Source organism: Zophobas morio, unplaced genomic scaffold, assembly GCF_036711695.1.
Source record: "Zophobas morio isolate AGI-343-1 ecotype UQ-CSIRO unplaced genomic scaffold, CSIRO_AGI_Zmor_V1 ptg000016l, whole genome shotgun sequence".
Taxonomy (NCBI): Eukaryota; Metazoa; Arthropoda; class Insecta; order Coleoptera; family Tenebrionidae; genus Zophobas; species Zophobas morio.
In genome coordinates, this window is record NW_026972121.1 from 1,392,892 (window position 1) to 1,414,115 (window position 21,224).

The 21,224-nt window shown below is 29.7% G+C and overlaps 2 protein-coding genes across 2 annotated transcripts; one reads left to right on the forward strand and one right to left on the reverse strand.

Annotated features, from left to right (window-relative positions):
• The first annotated feature begins 829 nt into the window (after positions 1–829).
• Positions 830–1,922, forward strand: LOC135129507 (calcyclin-binding protein). Its single transcript, XM_064056672.1, has 5 exons — positions 830–943; positions 992–1,187; positions 1,235–1,441; positions 1,496–1,649; positions 1,698–1,922. Exons 1-5 carry the CDS (start codon positions 923–925, stop codon positions 1,780–1,782), a joined length of 663 nt encoding a protein of 220 aa, XP_063912742.1. The 5' UTR covers positions 830–922; the 3' UTR covers positions 1,783–1,922.
• Positions 1,923–1,995: 73 nt separating this feature from the next.
• Positions 1,996–20,963, reverse strand: LOC135129506 (1-acyl-sn-glycerol-3-phosphate acyltransferase alpha). Its single transcript, XM_064056671.1, has 5 exons — positions 20,556–20,963; positions 20,370–20,503; positions 13,240–13,421; positions 3,283–3,448; positions 1,996–3,232 (listed from the first exon to the last, which is right to left on the reverse strand). Exons 1-5 carry the CDS (start codon positions 20,738–20,740, stop codon positions 3,069–3,071), a joined length of 831 nt encoding a protein of 276 aa, XP_063912741.1. The 5' UTR covers positions 20,741–20,963; the 3' UTR covers positions 1,996–3,068.
• Positions 20,964–21,224: the final 261 nt, after the last annotated feature.

The following is a 21,224-nucleotide window of genomic DNA, read 5'->3' on the forward strand; positions in this document are numbered from 1 at the left end:
AAACATGGAGAAATAGAGAAACTGAACAATCAAAACATCAAAAAATTTTAAAAAAGAAAAATTAAAACATCAAAAAGTTGAAAAAAAATTGAGAAATCGAAGTATAAAACTGTCGAAAATTTGAAAAATCTAAAGTTTAACGAAAAATTGAAAATCCAAAAAGTAAAAAAGGGGTGGAAACCCAAAAACTGCTAACTGAAAAATTTAAAAACCGGAAAATCGACGAATTGGAATCGATTGGCCTGAAAATTGAAAAATGGAATAAACGAAAAATTGGAAAATCGAAAGAAACAACGAAAAATAAAGGAAATGAAAAACCGAAAAATTGTCATATAAAATCGAAAAAGTGAAAATTGAAAAATCGGGAAAATGAAAAATAAAAATCGGAAACAAAAAAATTGGAAAAGGGAAAAATTAAAAAACGAGAAACTGAAAAATTGAAAAATGAAAAATTGTAATATTGAAAAATTGAAAATTTTGGAAGTTGAGAAATTGTAAAATTGAAAAATCAAAAATAAACGAAAAATACAAAATGAAAAAGATTTTCCAATTTTTCGATATTTCGATTTTTCAATGTTTCAGTTTTACGATTTTTTAAGGTTTCGATTTTTCGATTATTAGATTTCTCGAGTTTTCGAATTTTCGATTATTTTAATTTTAATTTTTTTTTCTCATTGTTAGTATCATGCAGTGTATCGAAAACAACCACAAAAATTGTCAGTCAACACTATTCGACTATTTAAATTTGGCGGTTGAAGAGTCCAATGTCAATAAGGGTGTTTTTGCAAAATCAGCCTGTATGTCGCATCCATATTAATCTATGGCAATGCAAATGACAGAACTGACAGAACTTTCCAGACTTTGTGTTGTGTCGTTCTAACCTCACTCCGTTTTCCCAACAACATCGACGCTTTTCAGCAAAATGACCGCAAAAATAGACGAAGTAAGTCCAAAACGAGTGTTAAAATCGTTATTTTGTTGTAATTTGTAGTTGAAAAGCGACCTAGCGGAACTTCAGTCGTTGCTCGCACAAGCAACCAGACCCAAAGTCAAAGACATTTTGTCGCTAGAAACGCGCAAATTGTCAACCGAAATCGCTAAATTACAGGATCAGTTGAACACCGCCGCAAACGCAACATCAACAACACCAATTTTAAAACGCTACCAAGTTAAATTAAACACTTACGGTAGGTGTCCTTGTTGTTAAATCTAAAACCTAACCTAATTTGTGCAGCTTGGGATCAAACATCGAAGTTCGTGAAATTTTACGTCACGCTGCCCAAAGTTCACACAATCCCTGAAGGAAATTTGGTTTGTCAATTCACGAACAAATCGCTGGAATTGAGCGTGAAGGATTTAGACAACAAAGACTACGTTTTCGTTATTAATAATCTCTTGTGTAAGATCAATCCTGAAGGGAGCACCTGGAAGGTCAAAACGGGTTTGTAGTCATGCTCGAGAATGAAAAGAGTTGTGCTCAATTCAGTGTTTGTAGATATGGTGGTGATCAACGCCGCTAAAGTCAAACCTGACAAGTGGTCTCATGTTACAGAACTTGAAAAGAAGGCCAGTGATGCACAAAACGCCAAATTTAAAGCTGATGATAACATGGATCCTAGTGAGGGGTTGATGTCTATAATGAAGAATATGTAAGGCTGGGTGATTTTTGTGTTTGTGAAAATTACGTTGTTTTTCAGGTATGAGAAAGGTGATGATGAGATGAAGAGAACCATTGCCAAGGCTTGGTCTGAGAGCCAAAACAAATCTTCAGTTTTGTCTTAATTTTTAACTAATAATTTTTTACAAGTGTACCTCTATTGTATTAGATTTATGGTTTTCTACAGGATGATGCAGTAAGCCATTTTTTTTTTAATATTTACATTAGTGTAACGTAATAATAATAATTTAATGCTGAAGTAGAATTTCAAAATTATTTGTACTTACCTTTTTTTGCTTAACTCCGCTCTCACGAATTCAGGTTTAAAAGTGACAACCTAGAGTGTATTTTTTATTGAAGAATGTAAATAGGTAACGTTTACGTGAATGTTCTTGTACTTATCTCACAGAGAATGATCGAGAAAAAGTGGAACTAATCAATACATATTACTTATCTTATAAATAAAAAATTCGTTTACAAAGTGGTCATAAATAAGAAAAAAGTCAAATAAATTAAGTACCATGATTCATAAAATCGGCAAATAATACAGTGACTCCTCTCCTACTCTTAATTAAATCCTTAAAACTACAATTTATTTGCTTAGTTGATCACCGTGATAAAAACACGTGTGTTTACAACAACTTGCACATTAAATATTAAAACTATCGGTTTACGTGACCCTTTATGCTCCGAAATTTTAATTCAAAATTGTGGAATTCGTTTACCTTGTCGCGATTAGAATGCTAACAAGAACTCGGCCGCTTCGTAAATTTTAAATTGAGCCCAAATCGTATTTGAAGGATAAGCCACATTATAAAAACAAAATAGTTGCGTTCAGGTTTTAATTTTGTAAAATTTTGGCCTCCGCCACTGCGTCCACACATATGGTAAATTTGGCCAAGTGTGTCAACGACGTCAATCGTTCGAAATTAAAATTAATTACACCTAATTAAACATTTATGTCCCTGTTATTCAGTCTTATATTGAAATTAATTTATAGTGAAATCGTTGACATCAGTAACCTATTTAAACACCGACTTATATTTCTTTCAAGCTTCAAGAAAAATCTAAATAATAAAAACCCATCGACCTCGACATTATAAACAATTACTCTTTGCGCAACTATAACTGTAATAAAATCACGCGATTCCAATCACACTCCTTGTTTTTAAAATTTCGGAGCTTGGAATGTCCATTCCCTAACAAAATTATTGCGAAATGGCAAGAACCCTACATCTCACAGCCTTAAAATCGCCCAGTGGTGATATGGCAACGTCTTAACTAAAAACCCACTAGCTTCCGCTGCGTCTTATTTTCCGATTTTTAAGTACGTTGTTTAATTTAAAAACGTAACAAATCTGCTTATTTCGATAAACAAGTAAACGGGATTTTTTGGTACGAAAAATACCTCTTATTGACTAGGAAAGGTTCTCGCCATCGAGTCTTTTATTTCTTTATTGGTTTCGTGGAACGTCGACGTCATCATGGTTCTGGTTCGCTCGATGAGCTCGTCCATGTGTTCGGTGGTGAGGTTGTCGGTGGGGATGGGCGGGAGGACTGTAATGTAGACTTTACCTGTCGGAGAACGGAGTGAGTTTTGGTTAAAGCGACCCCAGGGAACTTACCATGGTCGAACCTTTTGTTTTCCTTATCTAGGAAATAATACTGGCTGTAAATCACCGGCAAGATGGGCAATTTCGCCGTGATGGCGAGATGGAAGGCGCCTTTTTTGAACGGGTGGATTTGGCCGGTGTTGCGGCGCGTTCCCTCGGGAAACACCCATAATTTGATCTGGAAGTAAATTCTGGCTTAAATAAAGTCACCCAATTAAGATTTTTCTGATACTGGGTTCCAGAAATAGTGGCGTGCTTGCTTTGTTCGACTGATAAGCGAGAACAAGGCATCTAGCGGAGATCGATATTTATAAATAGAATTTAAATAAGCAAGGAACTAGATTATTATTAATAAATCGTTAGTATCATTATGGTACATTAACTCTTATGCAATAAATTCAATATTAGTGAGGCGAAATTGTAAACATATTTTATGCTTCGAGTATTACTGGAGAATGAATTAATTTATTGTCTTCTGATAGTAACATTTTTATTATAAGCAAATGATAACGAAGTGATAATATTTATCGCTTTCATGTGCCGAAGATTAACTCAATTTAATCAACAAACATTCTACATTGTTTCCACTCTTTACTTTTATTCTTCGTGAGTGTAAAATGTTCTGGTTATCCAAATGTAGTTTCTTCATAGACTTATTTTTTTTTATTTTTTATTTTTTTTTATTAATTACGTCCCCCAACAGGCACTGAGGCCCAATTACAGGGGAACGGGACATACACGTTACACCCAGAGCCATGGCGGGAATCGAACCCACGACCCAAGGTGTAGCGGGCAAGCATGATGCTAACTAGCCCACCCCGGGTCCCCTTTAGATGACTTTTTCAAAAATTAAATTTCCTATTATGTATTCTTTTTCCAGAATCGTCCATTGAAATATCGCAATTTTTAAAAGTTTCAAAAAATTCGAACTTCATACAGAATTTTCCGAAAATATTGCTGCGTTACCATACACATGCTATATTTTTGGAATCAGCACGTCGGGATATATATCTCTGAATTTTTTCAGAATTTTTAGACAACTTTTTCAAAAATGAAATTTTACACTATAGTAGTACTCGCCAAATAATCTACCCTCTAAGAAAATAAAAGGCGAATGGGCCAGGCTAGTATTTGCCAAAATAAGACTCATTTTGACAAATTACCTACTTTTCTAGGAAAAGGTACTAGCCCCGCCCACCCACCCTTTGTTTTCTTAGAAGTAGGTCATCTGCGAAAATCAATCTTATCTTGGCAAGTATGAGACTGATTTTGGCAGATGACATATCCTCTAAGAAAATACGGGAGGGTGGGCGGGAGGCTAGTACTTGCCAAGATAAGACTGATTTTGGCAGATGACTTATTTTTCCCAGAAAATAAAGGCTGGGTGGGTGGGGCAGTACTTGCTAAAAATAAAAAAATGACAAATTGAAAAATCGGAAAATTGTCAAAATCCCAGTTTTCATTTTCTAGCTTCTAGATTTTTCAACTTTTAAATATTTCATTTGATAATTTGTTTGACAATTTTGCAGTTTTTAATTCCAATCTTTTGATTTTTCAAATTTTAACTGTACAATTTTGGAATTTTTTGATTTTTAATTTTTCAAGTTCTCAAGTTAAAATTTTTCCTTTTCACGATTTGCCATTTTTCGATTTTTTAACTAAAAGAACAAATTTATTCGAACCGAAATTTTGAAAAACCGAAAAATCCAAAATTGAAAATTAGAACCAAAATTTTCCGATGTTTTGAAGTTACGGTAAACATGCAGATTGCTGATCAAAATTGTTTTTTACTCCCTTCCAAAAACCCGGTGACAAAAAATCAAAAATCGAAAATTTAAAAAAATAAATATCTATTTTCTCGATATTTTTAAAAATCAAATAATTGAGAAATAGGAAAAGTGCCAAAATTGTAAAATTAAAAACCGAAAGATTTTTTCAGTTGCCCAGAGAAATCAAAAATCGAACGTTAGATCAAAAAATTGAAAATTTAAAAAGCGAGAAACTGAAAAATTCCAAAGTTGAGAAATCGAAAAACTGATCTAGTAGTCCTCGCTACGATAAGACTGATTTTGGCAAATGATCTACTCTCTAAGAAAACAAAGGGCGGGTGGGTGGGGCTAGTATTTGCCAAAATAAGACTCATTTTGGCCAATGACCTACTCTTCTAAGAAAATAAAGAATAGGTCATCTGTCAAAATCAGTCTTAGCTTGCCAGGTATGAGACTGACTTTTGCAAATGATATATCCTCTAAAAAAATAAGGGTTGGTGGGCGGGGTTAGTACTTGTCAAGATAAGACTGATTTTGGCAGATGACCCACTCTTCTAAGAAAATAAAGGGTGGGTGGGCGGGGCTAGTACTTGTCAAGATAAGACGGATTTTGGCAGATGACCCACTCTTCTAAGAAAATAAAAAAATGACAAATTGAAAAATCATGTCGTTTGCCAAAATCAGTCTTATCTTGACAAGTACTAGCCCCGCCCACCCACCCTTATTTTCTTAGAAGAGTGGGTCATCTGCCAAAATCAGTCTTATCTTGACAAGTACTAGCCCCGCACACCCTCCCTTATTTTCTTAGAGGATCTGTCATTTGCAAAAATCAGTCTCATACTTGCCAAGATAAGATTGATTTTGGCAGATGACCTACTCTTCTAAAATAATAGGTGGGTGGGCGGTACTAGTAGCTTTTCTTAGAAGAGTAGGTCATTTGTCATAATGAGCCTTTTATTTTCTTTGAGGGTAGGTTATTTGGCAAGTACTACCATATTGTAAAATTTCATTTTTGAAAAAGTTGTCTAAAAATTCTGAAAAAAATCGGAGATGTATGTATATATCCCGCCGTGCTGATTCCAAAAATATAGCATGTTTATGGTAACGGAGCAATATTTTCGGAAAATTCGGTATGAAATTCGAAATTTTTGAAATTTTTAAAAATTGCGATATTTCAATGGACGATTCTGGAAAAACGGTTTAAGTTATGGAAGAAATGAAGCCAGAAGTGACTTCTGTGGCCTAAAATTTACATGTCGAGACTGGGTCGAAATTTCCATATGGGAAATTTCATTTTTGAAAAAGTCATTTAAAAATTCTGATTAAATTCAGGGATATAGAGCCCGACGTGTTGATTCCAAAAATATAATTTTTTTTCGAATGTATCTGTATTTCATAGTGACGATTTTGGAAAAATGGGAATTTTGGAAGAATTAACGCGTAAAATAACTTCTGGAGGTCGAAATTTCCAAGAAAATCTCGTTAAATAATTTTCAAAGGTGTTTGAGAAAATGTCAAAAATTGAATTGCAACAATTTCAATAAAATGAAGCCGAAAATAACTTCCAAAGGTCGAAACCTTCAAAAAAATCTTGGCAAAAGTATTCGAAAGTATTCGAAAAAGATTTCATAAAAATTGAAAAATTGAGCTTTTTGAAAAATTCACAAAAAAATTTGGGAATAAGATTTCAAGCTGATTGGAAAAACATAACGTGTTGATTAAGTTTTCAAAATATTGGGTGTAAAAGTCATTTTTTTCAAAAAAGCGAAACGATTTTGGAAAAATATACTGAATTTTCGAAGAAATGAGGCTGAAAATAACTTCTGGACACTAAAATCTACAAAAAATCGTTTTGGATAATTTTTGAAAATCCTCGAAAAAAGGTTAAAGATTCAGAAGGAAAAGTTAAAAAATTTTGCTTTTCAAAAATGCAGCCTAAAAATCCACATAAAAATACATATTCGGATTGAAACTCAAAATTTTTAATAATCTAAGAACTTGCTATATTTCATATTGATGATTTTTGAAAAACGGCAGAAATTTTCCAATAAATGAAACCGAAAATAACAGGTCGAATTTTACAAAAAAATCTCTTTAGATGAAAAAATTGGGTTTTTTGAAAATGTCTAAAAATCGGCAAAAAATTTTGGAATACCTTTACATAGATTTCGAGCTTTTTTGAAAAGCATAGCACGTTTATGGTCCTGGGACAAGATTTTCGAAATAATCAATTTGAAAATCAAATTTTGTAAGAATCATGAAAAACTGACATTTAATATGGCCGATTTTGAATAAATTGCAGGAATTTTCGAAAAAATGAAGCCGAAAATCACTTTGAAATCTATAAAAATCTCTTTATATTTTCGAAGGTGATCGAAAAACCTCAAAGCTGAAAACATTGGATTTTTTGAAAATGTGTAAAAATCGATCAAAAAAAATTAAGGTATTGAGCTAGTTTGAAAAACAAAGCGTGTTTGAAAATCAATTTTCTTTTTCATCCTAAAAATTACCATATTTCATATGGACAATTTTGGAAAAATGATACGAGTTTTCTAAAAAATGAAGCCGAAAAAAATTTCTGGAAGTCGAAGGGTCCAAAAAAATCTCAAATCAGCTATTGAAAAACTTAACTTTTGGAAAAATTGCTAAAAAACCACAAAAAAGAGCTGGATTTGGGAAATATATGGTTTAAAGGTCAATTTTTTTTAAATACTAATTTTATCTTGACGAGTTTGAAAAATAGTGTGAATTTTCGAAGAATTGAATCCGAAAGTAACTGGATGTAGAAATTACGAAAAAATGTCTACAGGTAATTTCCAAAGGTGTTCGAAAAAACGTAAAAAATTTGATGAAAGTTGAAAAAATGATCTACTCTCTAAGAAAATAAAGAATAAGTCATCTGCCAAAATCAGTCTTATCTTGGCAAGTATGAGACCGATTCTGGCAGATGACATATTCTCTAAAAAAATAAGGGTAAGTGGGCGGGGCTGGTACTTGTTAAAATAAGACTAATTTTGGCAGATGACCCATTCTTCTAAGAAAATAAAAAAATTTGAAGAAATGAAAAATTAAAAGTCGAAAAATTGCAAAATCTAAAAATTGAAAAACTCGAATGTTGGAAAATTGACAAACTGAAAAATTTTAATTGAAAACTAGGAAAATTGCAATTCAAAAAAATTGAAAAACCACAAATCGAGAAAATTGAGGAAACGAAAAATTGAAAAAACCGAAATTGAAAAAAGAAAAAAAAAGTTAAAACTAGAACATTTAAAAATGGAAAAATTGTAAAAATAATGAAAATAAAAAACCGAAATAAAAAAGTGCAAATCGAAAATTTGAAGAAATGAAAAATTAAAAATTGAAAAAATCAAAAGTTGGAAAATTGACAAGCTGACAATTTTACATTTGAAAATTCGAAAAATTGAAAAAAATTTAATTGAAAAAACAAAAAAATATAAAACCGGACCATTAAAAAATCGAAAAATTGTAAAAATAAAAAAAATAAAAAACCTACACTGCAAATCGAAAATTTGGAAAAATTAAAGAATCGAAAAATTGAAAAAGAAAAAATTAAAAACTCTAGAAATCTTAATTTAAAAATTGCAAGATATAAAAAAACCCAGAAGAGAAAAATTCAAAAATCGAAAAATTGCAAATTTTAAGAAATTGAAGAAACCAATAAATGAAAAATTGAAAAATCGCAAATCGAAACATTGATAAATGAAATAATTAAAAAAAATAAAGAAAATAAAAACCGAATCGAAAAACTGCATCTCAAAAATTTTAAGAAATGATAAATTAAAACTCGAAAAATTGAAAATTCGAAAAATTAAAAACTCGAAAAATTGACAAACTGAAAAATTTTAATTGAAAACTCGAAAATTGCAAATCAAAAAAATTGAAAAAACAAACAATTATAAAACCAGAACATTGAAAAATTGTGCAACTGTATAATCGGAAAATCAAAAACTGAAATATCGAAAAATTGAAAAAAAAACCAAATCTTATAAAATCGAATTCGAAATGCCAGTTTTCATTTTCTAGTTTCTAGATTTTTCAACTTTTAAATATTTCATTTGATAATTTGTTTGACAATTTTGCAGTTTTTAATTCCAATCTTTTGATTTTTCAAGTTTTAACTTTACAATTTTGGAATTTTTTGATTTTTAATTTTTCAAGTTCTCAGTTAAAATTTTTCCTTTTCACGATTTGTCATTTTTCGATTTTTTAAGTAAAAGAGCAAATTTATTCGAACCGAAATTTTGAAAAACCGGAAAATCCAAAAATTGAAAATTAGAACAAAAATTTTCAGATGTTTTAAAGTTCCGGTAAACATGGCAGATTGCTGATCAAAACTGCTTTTTACTCCCTTCCAAAAACCCGGTGACAAAAAATCAAAAATCAAAAATTAAAAAAAATAAACATCTATTTTGTCTGTATTTTTAAAAATCAAATAATTGAGAAATAGGAAAACTGCCAAAATGGTAGAATTAAAAAACCGAAATTTTTTTTCGGTTTCCCAGAGAAATCAAAAATCGAAAGATAGATCAAAAAATTGAAAATTTAAAAAGCGAGAAATTGAAAAATTCGAAAGTTGAAAAATCGAAAAACTGATCTAGTAGTACTCGCTACGATAAGACTGATTTTGGCAAATGATCTACTCTCTAAGAAAACAAAGGGCGGGTGGGTGGGGCTAGTATTTACCAAAATAGGACTCATTTTAGCCAACTATTGTTATAAGAAAATAAAGAATAGGTCATCTGCCAAAATCAGTCTTATCTTGGCAAGTATGAGACTGATTTTGGCAGATGATATATCCTTTAAAAAAATAAGGGTGGGTGGGCGGGGCTAGTACTTGTTGAAATAAGACTAATTTTGGCAGATGACCCACTCTTCTAAGAAAATAAAGGGTGGGTGGGCAGGGCAAGTACCTTTTCTTAGAAGAGTAGGACATTTGCCAAAATGAGTCTTATTTTTATTTTCTTAGAGGATAGATTATTTGGCAAGTACTAGCGAATTTCGACCCATTTTCGACAATTTTAAAAACTTAATTAAACACTTTTTCTTGTAGATTTCGGGGCGCAGAAGTCACTTCCAGCCTCATTTCTTCGATAACTTCAACCCTTTTTCCAGAATTAGTTAATTAATTCAGTGCATGAAATATCACAATTTTTAAAAAATTTAAAAAATTCAATAACAAAACGTACAGAAAGAAGATTTTGCGTCATTTTTGCAAGTAGGTGCATGTTTTCAAGTTCAGTTCGGATTGCAGAGTTTTTGTTCGGATTAAAGAGATCCCGACTTCAACTATAGAGGTTATACTGTACTTCATAAATATATGTATTATAGTTGGAAATTTTAAAGTAGTAGGTAAAGCTTCAATATTTTAAAAACTGTTTCTTCGACCTTCAAAAATTGAATCTGAAAATTCTGAAGCTCCGTTTTAATTTCAGCAAAAACTGTAAATTCAAGATCTTCGTGGTATAAGTCGGTTTCATCGTAGTTTTAAAGTCAAAATTCTGATACGATAATATCGAAGTTTTGAGATTTTCGAAGTTCAACTCCGAAATTTGAAATATTCCTATTAGTCTAGAAATTCAAAAACCGATACTTGAGATACTTGCGATCTCGAAAGTTAAAACTGTCGGACTAATTTCCAAACTTTACTATTTAAAAAGTCAAAGCTTTGTAATTCATTTCAAAGCTTCTACTTTTGTTTGAAAAAGAGTTCCAATTTTTGGCAAAACTGCTTCGTTTTAATGTAAACAACGGTAAAATTTTAAAATGAGGACCTCACGATTTATGTCATATTTTTATTATTTCAAAATTTAGAGCTTACGCTTTGGCAATTATATCTTAAACGTCTAAAAATAGATCTTCGGAATTTCAATAGTTAAACTTTAATTAAAATTATACCGCAAGCCTCACGATTTAAAAAGTCAAAGCCTCGAACCTAATTTTGACATTTTGACTAGTTGTCACAAGAAAAAAGCGTCAATTTTGTTTTTAATTTTATTTCGTTTTACTGAAAATGTAAGAAGTACATCACACTTGAAAATTTTAAAATAGTAAAGTTTTGATATTTAAAAAAATGTCCAAAAATCGAATTTGAAAATTCTGAATCTCCGATTTTATTTGTCAAAAACTGTCAGTTCTAGATATTCGTGGTATAAGGTATAATTATGTTTTATCACCAAGAATCTGATACCATTATATGGAAGTTTTGAGATTTAAAGCTTCAACTCCGAAAACGACATTTGAGATCTCGAAAGTTAAAACAATATCTTAGTAATTTCCAGACTTTACTACTTAAAAAGTAGAAAATCGAAATAATTTAGGCTAGAAATCCAAAAATCGATATTTGAGATCTCGAAGGTTAAAACTATCAGATGTTTCCAAAGTTTAGTACCTGAAAAGTCAAAGTTTTGCAGTTCATTTTAAAGCTTTTACGTTTGTTTTAGAAAGAAGTGTGAGTTTTAATTGTTGGCAAAATCGCTTCCTTTTAATGTAAAGAACAGTAAAATTTTAAAACTAATAAGGATTTGCGATTTATGTCAAAGTTTCATTGTTTAAAATATTAGGGCTTCGTATTTGACGGTTTTTTCTTAAATATCTAAAAATATATCTTCGAAATTTTAAAAGTCAAAATTTTAAAACAATGTTGCAAACCTTCCGATTTAAAAAGTCAAAGCCTTGAAGTTAATTTTGACTTTCTACTACTTTTCACAAGAAAAACACGTCAATTTATATAATTTTATTTCGTTTTACTGAAACCGATAGAGAAATTTTAAAATCGAAACTCTAGAAGTATCTATGACATAAGTAGCTGAAAATTTTAAAACAGTAAAATTTTAATATTTAAAATTTTTGATTTAAGATTATTAAAATAACACTGATTTTGGCACATGACCCACTCTCAGAATTTTTGTTCAGATTAAAGATATATCGACTTCAACTAGTCTCTGTTCGGATTACTGGATGTTATGAATCGTGAGTTCGGATTATAGAGGTTATACTGTAGTTTACAGATGAGAATGTCTCCAAAAAATTGATAAATAAAGCAGTTTAATGTATTTCATTTTCTTGAAATTCTATTATACTCCGTTCACCGAACAGATGGAGTTGTAAGGTGCATATTCTTCACGTGATCTTTCAAAACCTAATATTATTGATCGAGAGATCACTCCATCTGTTCAGTAAACGGATTATTCATGACTGCCCCTATCCACTCCTTATCTTTCAGATATAAAAATTAGTAAAATTTAAGTACCCACGTATCGGAAATGGGCGCATCGATAAACACTCTTATCACGGATAAGAATTAAGCACATGGAAGTTCAGAAGTAGTCATTTACCTATCAGAAACATATTTCCTAACATTCATTCTCCACTTAGAAACAAAACTTAGTCGATAAATACAAGTAATCCAATTTGTAGAAGGTCTCTATGACAATCTCAAACAAATTATGGCGTCACCTTGATTATGTGGCAACAGCATTTACAAATAAAACTTACACTTGTATGTACGCGATAAAATGCTTTGCTATTTTTGGGTAGTTAAGTGTTTGTCCAACAATTATGGCTCTGCTATTAAATATGTACACATTTCGTTCCTTTATATACTTTGAATAATAAACTCTATAATTACTTTTGGCGCAGAGCGCGGCCAAAAACTTCTGAATTTAAACACGTGTGACAATTTTAACTTTAACTACGTAAATGGATTACTGGCAGAAATATTTCGGGTCGCTAGTAAAAACTAGGTTAAAATTTAGTGTCGATAAGAGGTATCGATCAGATCTACATTCAAGTTTGGTCTTAATCTACGTGAAAAACCATTATTAGTTGATAAAATTCTAGTATCTATTGTACTTTTTCAAGGGTTAAAAGTTAAATAATTGTCGCTACGTTTGTTATTACAGATAACGCTATCGTTTAAAACTTCATTAAAATAATTTTTGATAAAGTTATTTTAAATGTTACTTAAGTATGTATATATGTATTCAAATGGCTAATATTACAATAACTATGATCAGTTTTTCAAAATGGTAGTCTTCCTGATAAAATTAGGAAAAAATGTGTGGACGTTAATAATGCTAATCTGTTTATCGCAATGTTCAAGTACTGTAATTAACCGTACTTAACACTTCATGATTCACTTACACTCTACTCAGTTTGAAGTTTGACAAAAAACACTCACCCTATCCTTCTTAATACTCTCCGCTGCCTCATTCATCAGCGATTTCGCTTTATCACTATTCATTCTTGGAATGAAAATGAGCCCGCATAGCCATGCCGCCAGTCCGAAAGGCCACGCATAAAACAGCTCCTTTTTCGCCACCACCGTGCATTTATCCATGACCGGCCACACGTCGAACATCCCTGCAATCAAAACATCGGATATTTTATAGTATTCACTGAGCAAATTAGTGATAAACTCAAAGCACGTGCTAAATTCTTTCCGACAGACGAAAATGGGGGACCGGCATTTTCATATTCTAGAAACCGTGTCACGTCGAGACACCATAAAAATAAGCCTTGGAGTACGTCGCTCATAAAATACAAAATGCGTAAACATTGTAAACAAAATTGTATGTTAGTTTTACTTCCCGAGCTCGACATTTCATGACCCCTAGAATACGAATAAATAGGTCTCCCGTTTCCGTACTGAATGGACTGTTGTCAAATTTTATGTGTATTAGGATAAACATCTTTACCATGATGACATTACCTCCGAAATTTGCATTAGTAAATATTATTACAGTTTTACTCTAGAAAAAAAATATAAAAAAACGACTGGTCTGAAATATTGCAAACGTTTTAAGGTTATCGTAATCATGGTAAATCATTAATGAAAATTGATTCGTTTATCCCTTTCTAAAAAATTGATGACGTAATCTCAAAATTTTGCCGAATAAATCTCTGAAATATGCAAAATATTATGACTCTATCATTATGGTTTATCAATGCACTAACAGATTTTAGAATTACTTATACAGGGTGACTCCAAAAAATAATAAATGAGGCAATTTGTTGTACTAATTAAAATCAAGAAGGACTCACTCCATTTTCCCGAAATCACAATTTTTCGTTTTTTCATTTTTGAATGTTTCGATTTTCTATTTTTCCGTTTCTTAAATTTTTCAAGTGGTTGATTTCGAATTTTTTATTTGTTATTTTATACTTTTTCCATTTTTGCAAAATTTTTGCACTGATGAAACGAAAGATTGAAACAATTGAAAAACTGAAAATCGAAAAAATTAATGAACCGGAAAATTGGAAACAAGAAAAAACGAATCGAATCGAAAAATTGGAAAACCCCAGAGTGGTAAAAACGAAAAGTGATGGAATCGTCAAAAAACGTAATTGATAGAGCGGAAAACTGAGAAATTAAAAATCGAAAAATGAAAAATCGTATAAATGAAGAAGTTCCAATAATTGAAAAATGGAAAAATTCCTGGGTTATCCAATTCTGAAATTTTTAGATTCCTCAATTATCCAATTTTTTTTCTCTGTTGCGAAACTTCAAAATCAAAAAATTGAAAATTTTTAATCGTTGGATTTTTCAATTTTTCGTTTCTTCAATTTTACAAGGTTTTGATTTGCAATTTTTAAATGGCAAAATTTTAATAGACCAAAAACTGAAAAAACTGAAATTGAATAAATGGAAAATTAAGGAATCGAAAAATTGAAAAATTAATAACTCGTGGAATTTTAAATCCAAAAATTGCAAAATTTAAACACTGAAGAAACGAAAATAATGAAAAATTGAATAAATGAAAAATTAAAGAGTCGAAAAATTGAAAAATTAAGTACTCGTGAAATTTTAAATCGAAAAATTGCAAAATTTAAAAATTGAAGAGACAAAAACAATGAAAAATTGAAAAATCGCAAATCGAAAAATGAGACGAAACCGAAAAAATTAAAATTCAAAAAACAAAAAATTATAAAATCGGAACATTGAAAATTCCAAAAATTGTAAAAATAAAGAAAATAAAAACTAAACGAAAAATTGAAAAGTCGAGAAGCTCAAATGGAAAAATTGCAAAATCTAAAAATTGAAAAATCCAAGATTTGGAAAATCGAAAAACTGAAAATTTTTAAAATGAAACCCGAAAAATTGCACGCCGTAAAATAGAAGGAAGAAAAAAATGAAAAATTGAATAAATGAAAAATTAAAGAGTCGAAAAATTGAAATACTGAAAAAACAAAAATAATGAAAAATTGAAAAATCGCAAATCGAAAAATAGACCAAAAACTGAATAAACTGAAAACGAGAAAACAAAAAATTACAAAATCGGAACATGAAAGGTCGAAAAATTGAATAAATGAAAAATAAAGGATCGAAAAATTGAAAAATTAAAGAATTAAAAAATTAAAAGCTCGTGAAGTTTTGAATCGAAAAATTGCAGAATTTAAAAATTGAAAAAACAAAAATTAGACGAAAAACTGAAAAAATTAGAATTAAAGAAAAAACAAAAAATCATAAAATCGGTACATTGAAAAATTGTAAAAATAAAGAAAAAAAAAACGAAACGAAAAATTGAAAACTCGAGAAACTCAAATCTAAAAATTGAAAAATCCAGAATTTGAAAAATCGAAAAACTGAGAATTTTTAAAATGAAAACTGGAAGAGTATCCCGTAAAATTAAAGAAACAAAAAATTATAAAATCGAAACATTGAAGAATTGAATAAATGAAAAATTAAAGAATCGCAAAATTGAAAAATTAATTACTCATGAAATTTTAAGTCGAAAAATCGCAAATCGAAAAATAGACCAAAAACTGAAAAACTTAAATTGAAAAAAAAAATTACAAAATCGGAACAATGAAAAATCGAAAAATTGAATAAATGAAAAATTAAAGAATCGAAAAATTAAAAACTCGTGAAAGTTGCAAAATTTAAACACTGAAGAAACAAAAATAATGAAAAATTGAAAAATCGCAAATCGAAAAATAGACCAAAAACTGAAAAACTGAAATTGAAAAAACAAAAAATCACAAAATCGGAATAATGAAAAATTGAAAAATTAAAGAATCGAAAAATTAAAATCTTATGAAGGTTTGAATCGAAAAATTGTAAAATTTAAAAACTGAAGAAACAATAAAATGAGACGAAAATCTGAAAAAATTAAAATTAAAAAAAAAACAAAAAATCATAAAATCGGAACCTTGAAAAATTGTAAAAATAAAGAAAAAAACGAAATGAAAAATTGAAAACTCTAGCAACTCAAATGGAAAAATTGCAAAATCTAAAAATTGATAAATCCAAAATTTGGAAAATCGAAAAACTGAGAATTTTTAAAATGAAATCTCGAAGAGTATGCTGTAAAATTGAAGAAGTAAAAAATTGAAAAAACAAAAAATTAAAGAATTGAAAAATTAAAAACCGTGAAATTTTAAATCGAAAATTGCAAAATTTAAACACTAAGGAAAAAAAAATAATGAAAAATTGAGGAATGTCAAAACGAAGAAGACCAAAAACTGAAAAAATTAAAATTGAAAAAAACAAGAAATTATAAAATCAGAAGATTGAAAAATCGAAAAATTGAAAAATTAAAAACTCGTGAAATTTTAAATCGAAAAATTGCAAAATTTAAAAATTGAAGAGACAAAAATAATGAAAAATTGAAAAGTCGCAAATCGAAAAATAGACAAAACTGAAAACTGAAATTGAAAAAACAAAAAATTACAAAATCGGAACATGAAAAGTCGAAAAACTGAATAAATGAAAAATAAAGGGCGAAAAATTGAAAAAATAAAGAATCGAAAAATTAAAATCTCATGAAGGTTTGAATCGAAAAATTGCAAAATTTAAAAATTGAAGAGACAAAACGAATGAAAAATTGAAAAATCGCAAATCGAAAAATGAGACGAAGCTGAAAAAATTAAAATTGAAAAAAAAATTATAAAATCGGAACAATGAAAAATTAAGTAAATGAAAAATTAAAGCATCGAAAAATTGAAAAATTAAAAAATTGAAAAACAAGAAATTATAAAATCAGAACATTGAAAAAAAATTGTAAAAACAAAGAAAAAAAACGAAACGAAAAATTTAAAACTCGAGAAACTCAAATCTAAAATTTGAAAAATCGAAAAACTGAAAATTTTTAAAATGAAAACTCGAAGAGTATGCTGTAAAATTGAAGAAATAATAAATTGAAAAAACAAAAAAATTAAGAATTGAAACATTGAAAAATTGAAAACCGTGAAATTTTAAATCGAAAATTGCAAAATTTAAACACTGAAGAAAAAAAATAATAAAAAATTGAGAAATGTCAAAACGAAGGAGACCAAAAACTGAAAAAATTAAAATTGAAAAAAACAAGAAATTATAAAATCGGAAGATTGAAAAATTGTAAAAATAAAGAAAAAAACGAAATGAAAAATTGAAAACTCTAGCAACTCAAGTGGAAAAATTGCAAAATCTAAAATTTGAAAAATCCAAAATTTGGAAAATCGAAAAACTGAGAATTTTTAAAATGAAAACTCGAAAATACTGTAAAATTGAAGAAATAAAAAATTGAAAAAACAAAAAATTAAAGAATTGAAAAATTGAAAAATTAAAAACCGTGAAATTTTAAATCGAAAATTGCAAAATTTAAACACTGAGGAAAAAAAATAATGAAAAATTGAGAAATGTCAAAATGAAGGAGACCAAAAACTGAAGAAATTAAAATTGAAAAAAACAAGAAATTATAAAATCAGAAGATTGAAAAATCGAAAAATTGAAAAATTAAAGAACCGAAAAATTGAAAAATTAAAGAACCAGAAAATTGAAAAATTAAAGAATCGAAAAATTAAAAACTCGAAAAACTGAAACACTGAAGAAACAAAAATAATGAAAAATTGAAAAATCGCAAATCGAAAAATAGACAAAACTGAAAACTGAAATTGAAAAAACAAAAAATTACAAAATCGGAACATGAAAGGTCGAAAAATTGAATAAATGAAAAATGAAGGATTGAAAAATTGAAGAAACAAAAATGAGACGAAAATCTGAAAAAATTAAAATTAAAAAAAAAAACAAAAAATCATAAAATCGGAACATTGAAAAATTGTAAAAATAAAGAAAAAAACGAAATGAAAAATTGAAAACTCTAGCAACTCAAGTGGAAAAATTGCAAAATCCAAAATTTGGAAAATCGAAAAACTGAGAATTTTTAAAATGAAAACTCGAAGAGTATGCTGTAAAATTGAAGAAATAAAAAATTGAAAAAACAAAAAATTAAAGAATTGAAAAATTGAAAAATTAAAAACCGTGAAATTTTAAATCGAAAATTGCAAAATTTAAACACTGAGGAAAAAAAATAATGAAAAATTGAGAAATGTCAAAACGAAGGAGACCAAAAACTGAAAAAATTAAAATTGAAAAAAACAAGAAATTATAAAATCAGAAGATTGAAAAATCGAAAAATTGAAAAATTAAAAACTCGTGAAATTTTAAATCGAAAAATTGCAAAATTTAAAAATTGAAGAGACAAAAATAATGAAAAATTGAAAAGTCGCAAATCGAAAAATAGACAAAACTGAAAACTGAAATTGAAAAAACAAAAAATTACAAAATCGGAACATGAAAAGTCGAAAAATTGAATAAATGAAAAATAAAGGGCGAAAAATTGAAAAAATAAAGAATCGAAAAATTAAAATCTCATGAAGGTTTGAATCGAAAAATTGCAAAATTTAAAAATTGAAGAGACAAAAACAATGAAAAGTTGAAAAATCGAAAAATGAGACGAAGCTGAAAAAATTAAAATTGAAAAAAAAAAATTATAAAATCGGAACAATGAAAAATTAAATAAATGAAAAATTGCAAAATTTAAACACTGAAAAATTGAGAAATGTGAAAACGAAGAAGACCGAAAACTGAAAAAATTAACAATGAAAAGAACAAGAAATTATAAAATCGGAAGATTGAAAAATCGAAAAATTGAAAAATTAAAGAACCGGAAAATTGAAAAATTAAAAACTCGTGAAATTTTAAATCGAAAAATAGCAAAATTTAAAAATTGAAGAGATAAAAATAATGAAAAATTGAAAAGTCGAAAATCGAAAAATAGACCAAAAACTGAAAAACTGAAATTGAAAAAACAAAAAATTACAAAATCGGAACATGAAAGGTCGAAAAATTAAAATCTCATGAAGGTTTGAATCGAAAAATTGCAAAATTTAAAAATTGAAGAAACAAAAATAATGAAAAATTGAAAAATCGCAAATCGAAAAATGAGACGAAGCTGAAAAAATTAAAATTGAAAAAACAAAAAAAATTATAAAATCGGAACATTGAAAAATCGAAAAATTGTACGAATAAAGAAAATGAAACCGAAACGAAAAATTGAAAAGTGGAGAAACTCAAATGGAAAAATTGCAAAATCTAAAAATTGAAAAATCCAAAATTTGGAAAATCGAAAAACTGAACATTTTTAAAATGAAAACCCGAAAAATTAGAAGGAAGAAAAAAATAAAAATTGCAAAAATAAAGAAAAAAAAAAAACGAAACGAAAAACTGAAAAATCCAAAATTTAGAAAATCGAAAAATTGAGGATTTTCAAAATGAAAACTCGAAGAGTATGCCGTACAATTATTGGGGAAACGAAAAATTGCAAAAACAGAAAATTATAAAATCGAACACTGGAAGATTGAAAATTGAAACTTGAAAATTCGAAAAACCGAAGAAACAAAAAAATTAAAAATTCAAGTCAAAAAAACCCCGGGAGTGTTCATTTCGCCACTTTCGCATTTTTTTAATATAATTTTTCAAAGAACGGGTTTTTTTTTGGACTACACTTCACAGGCGAGGAAAATTCTGCCGAAATAACCTTCGACCAAGTCGGAACCCAAAGATTCTTTCAAATTTATAAATTCCTTAATTTTAAATTTGGCAAAAATCCGTATAGTAGTTTCAATATAGTATGACACACATGCGAAAACGGAAGACCAGCATTTTCATATTCTAGAAATTGTGAAACGTCAAGAATGCATAAAACGAGTTAATGGCTAAATGCCAAAAAATTGTCGACAAAGTTATATTTTATTACTTTTAATACAAATTCGTCAACGTTCTGGAAATACGAAGACCAAGAAACGTGGTAGCGAAGTATAGACAAGAAATGACAGAAACACCACCTAAAATTGAAAACCACAACCCCGAAGATTAAAAACAGTCATAAACACAAAGAGGGGTGCAAGCCCTAAACCCTGATAGGAGTCAAGCCATTCCAGTCTCAAATTAAACATAAAAACTCCTTACCACAGTGCAAACAGATTCCAAAAACAAACAAGCATCAAACCAGTGCAAACTGCAAAAACCACAACAAGTGATCTCTTTACCCAGAATATCAATGGAGCTCTGGTGGTTCGACACGATAATGCACGCCTGGTCCTTCTCCAGATGTTCTCGCCCCCGCAGGATCCAGCGCAGCCCCAGCAGCGTCGAGATGTGGTGGCACCAAGCCGACGCAGTCCTAGCGACAAGTCACCCTTCATCACCTCCGTAACCACAACATTCCTACTTACAGCAAGTTCCTCACGTTTCCCGCCCTGAAGCAGAACAAGGGGATGAGGATCACCGAGTTGAGCATCACGATCGCGTAGTACAGGACGAACTTGAGGTGGTATCTGAAGACATGACTAGATTCGTACAAAAAGGGCAGTATGAGGATGCACCCGGCGAAGATAATTTCCGTGTATGAGGCGTTCATTTTAGTGCTAACCACGACACTGAGCGAACTCGAACGCGCTTAAAACATGACTGCGATTAATCTAATCGATTTTCAGCGGCTTATAAACAATATTTCAAGTCGAACTTTACGCGGCACTTGACAGATGAGGCGGCGGGGGCGGGGCGCGGCAGTGGCGTGCTGGCGCAGACAGTGGCCGGGGTGATTGGTGTTTTTTTTTTAATTTATTTTTAGTGGTGGGGTTTAGGAGCAGGTCGAAAGACGCCGTGGAGTGATAGAGAGTGAGGGGGCTTCCAGAACGAACTGTCATTGATGAAAAAGCATTTTTTAAAACGCGAAGAAGGCTGCGGTTTGGTGCGTTACTGGTTGCCTACAACAAGCCAACCATGTGTAGGGTGCAGGGCCGGATCAATAATGGAAATCGGTCTAGGGATTTTGGTGGGATCAACACCCTGTGCATGTCAAAGCGTTCTTTTCATAAATGTTAAATATTTCAGACTGAAAT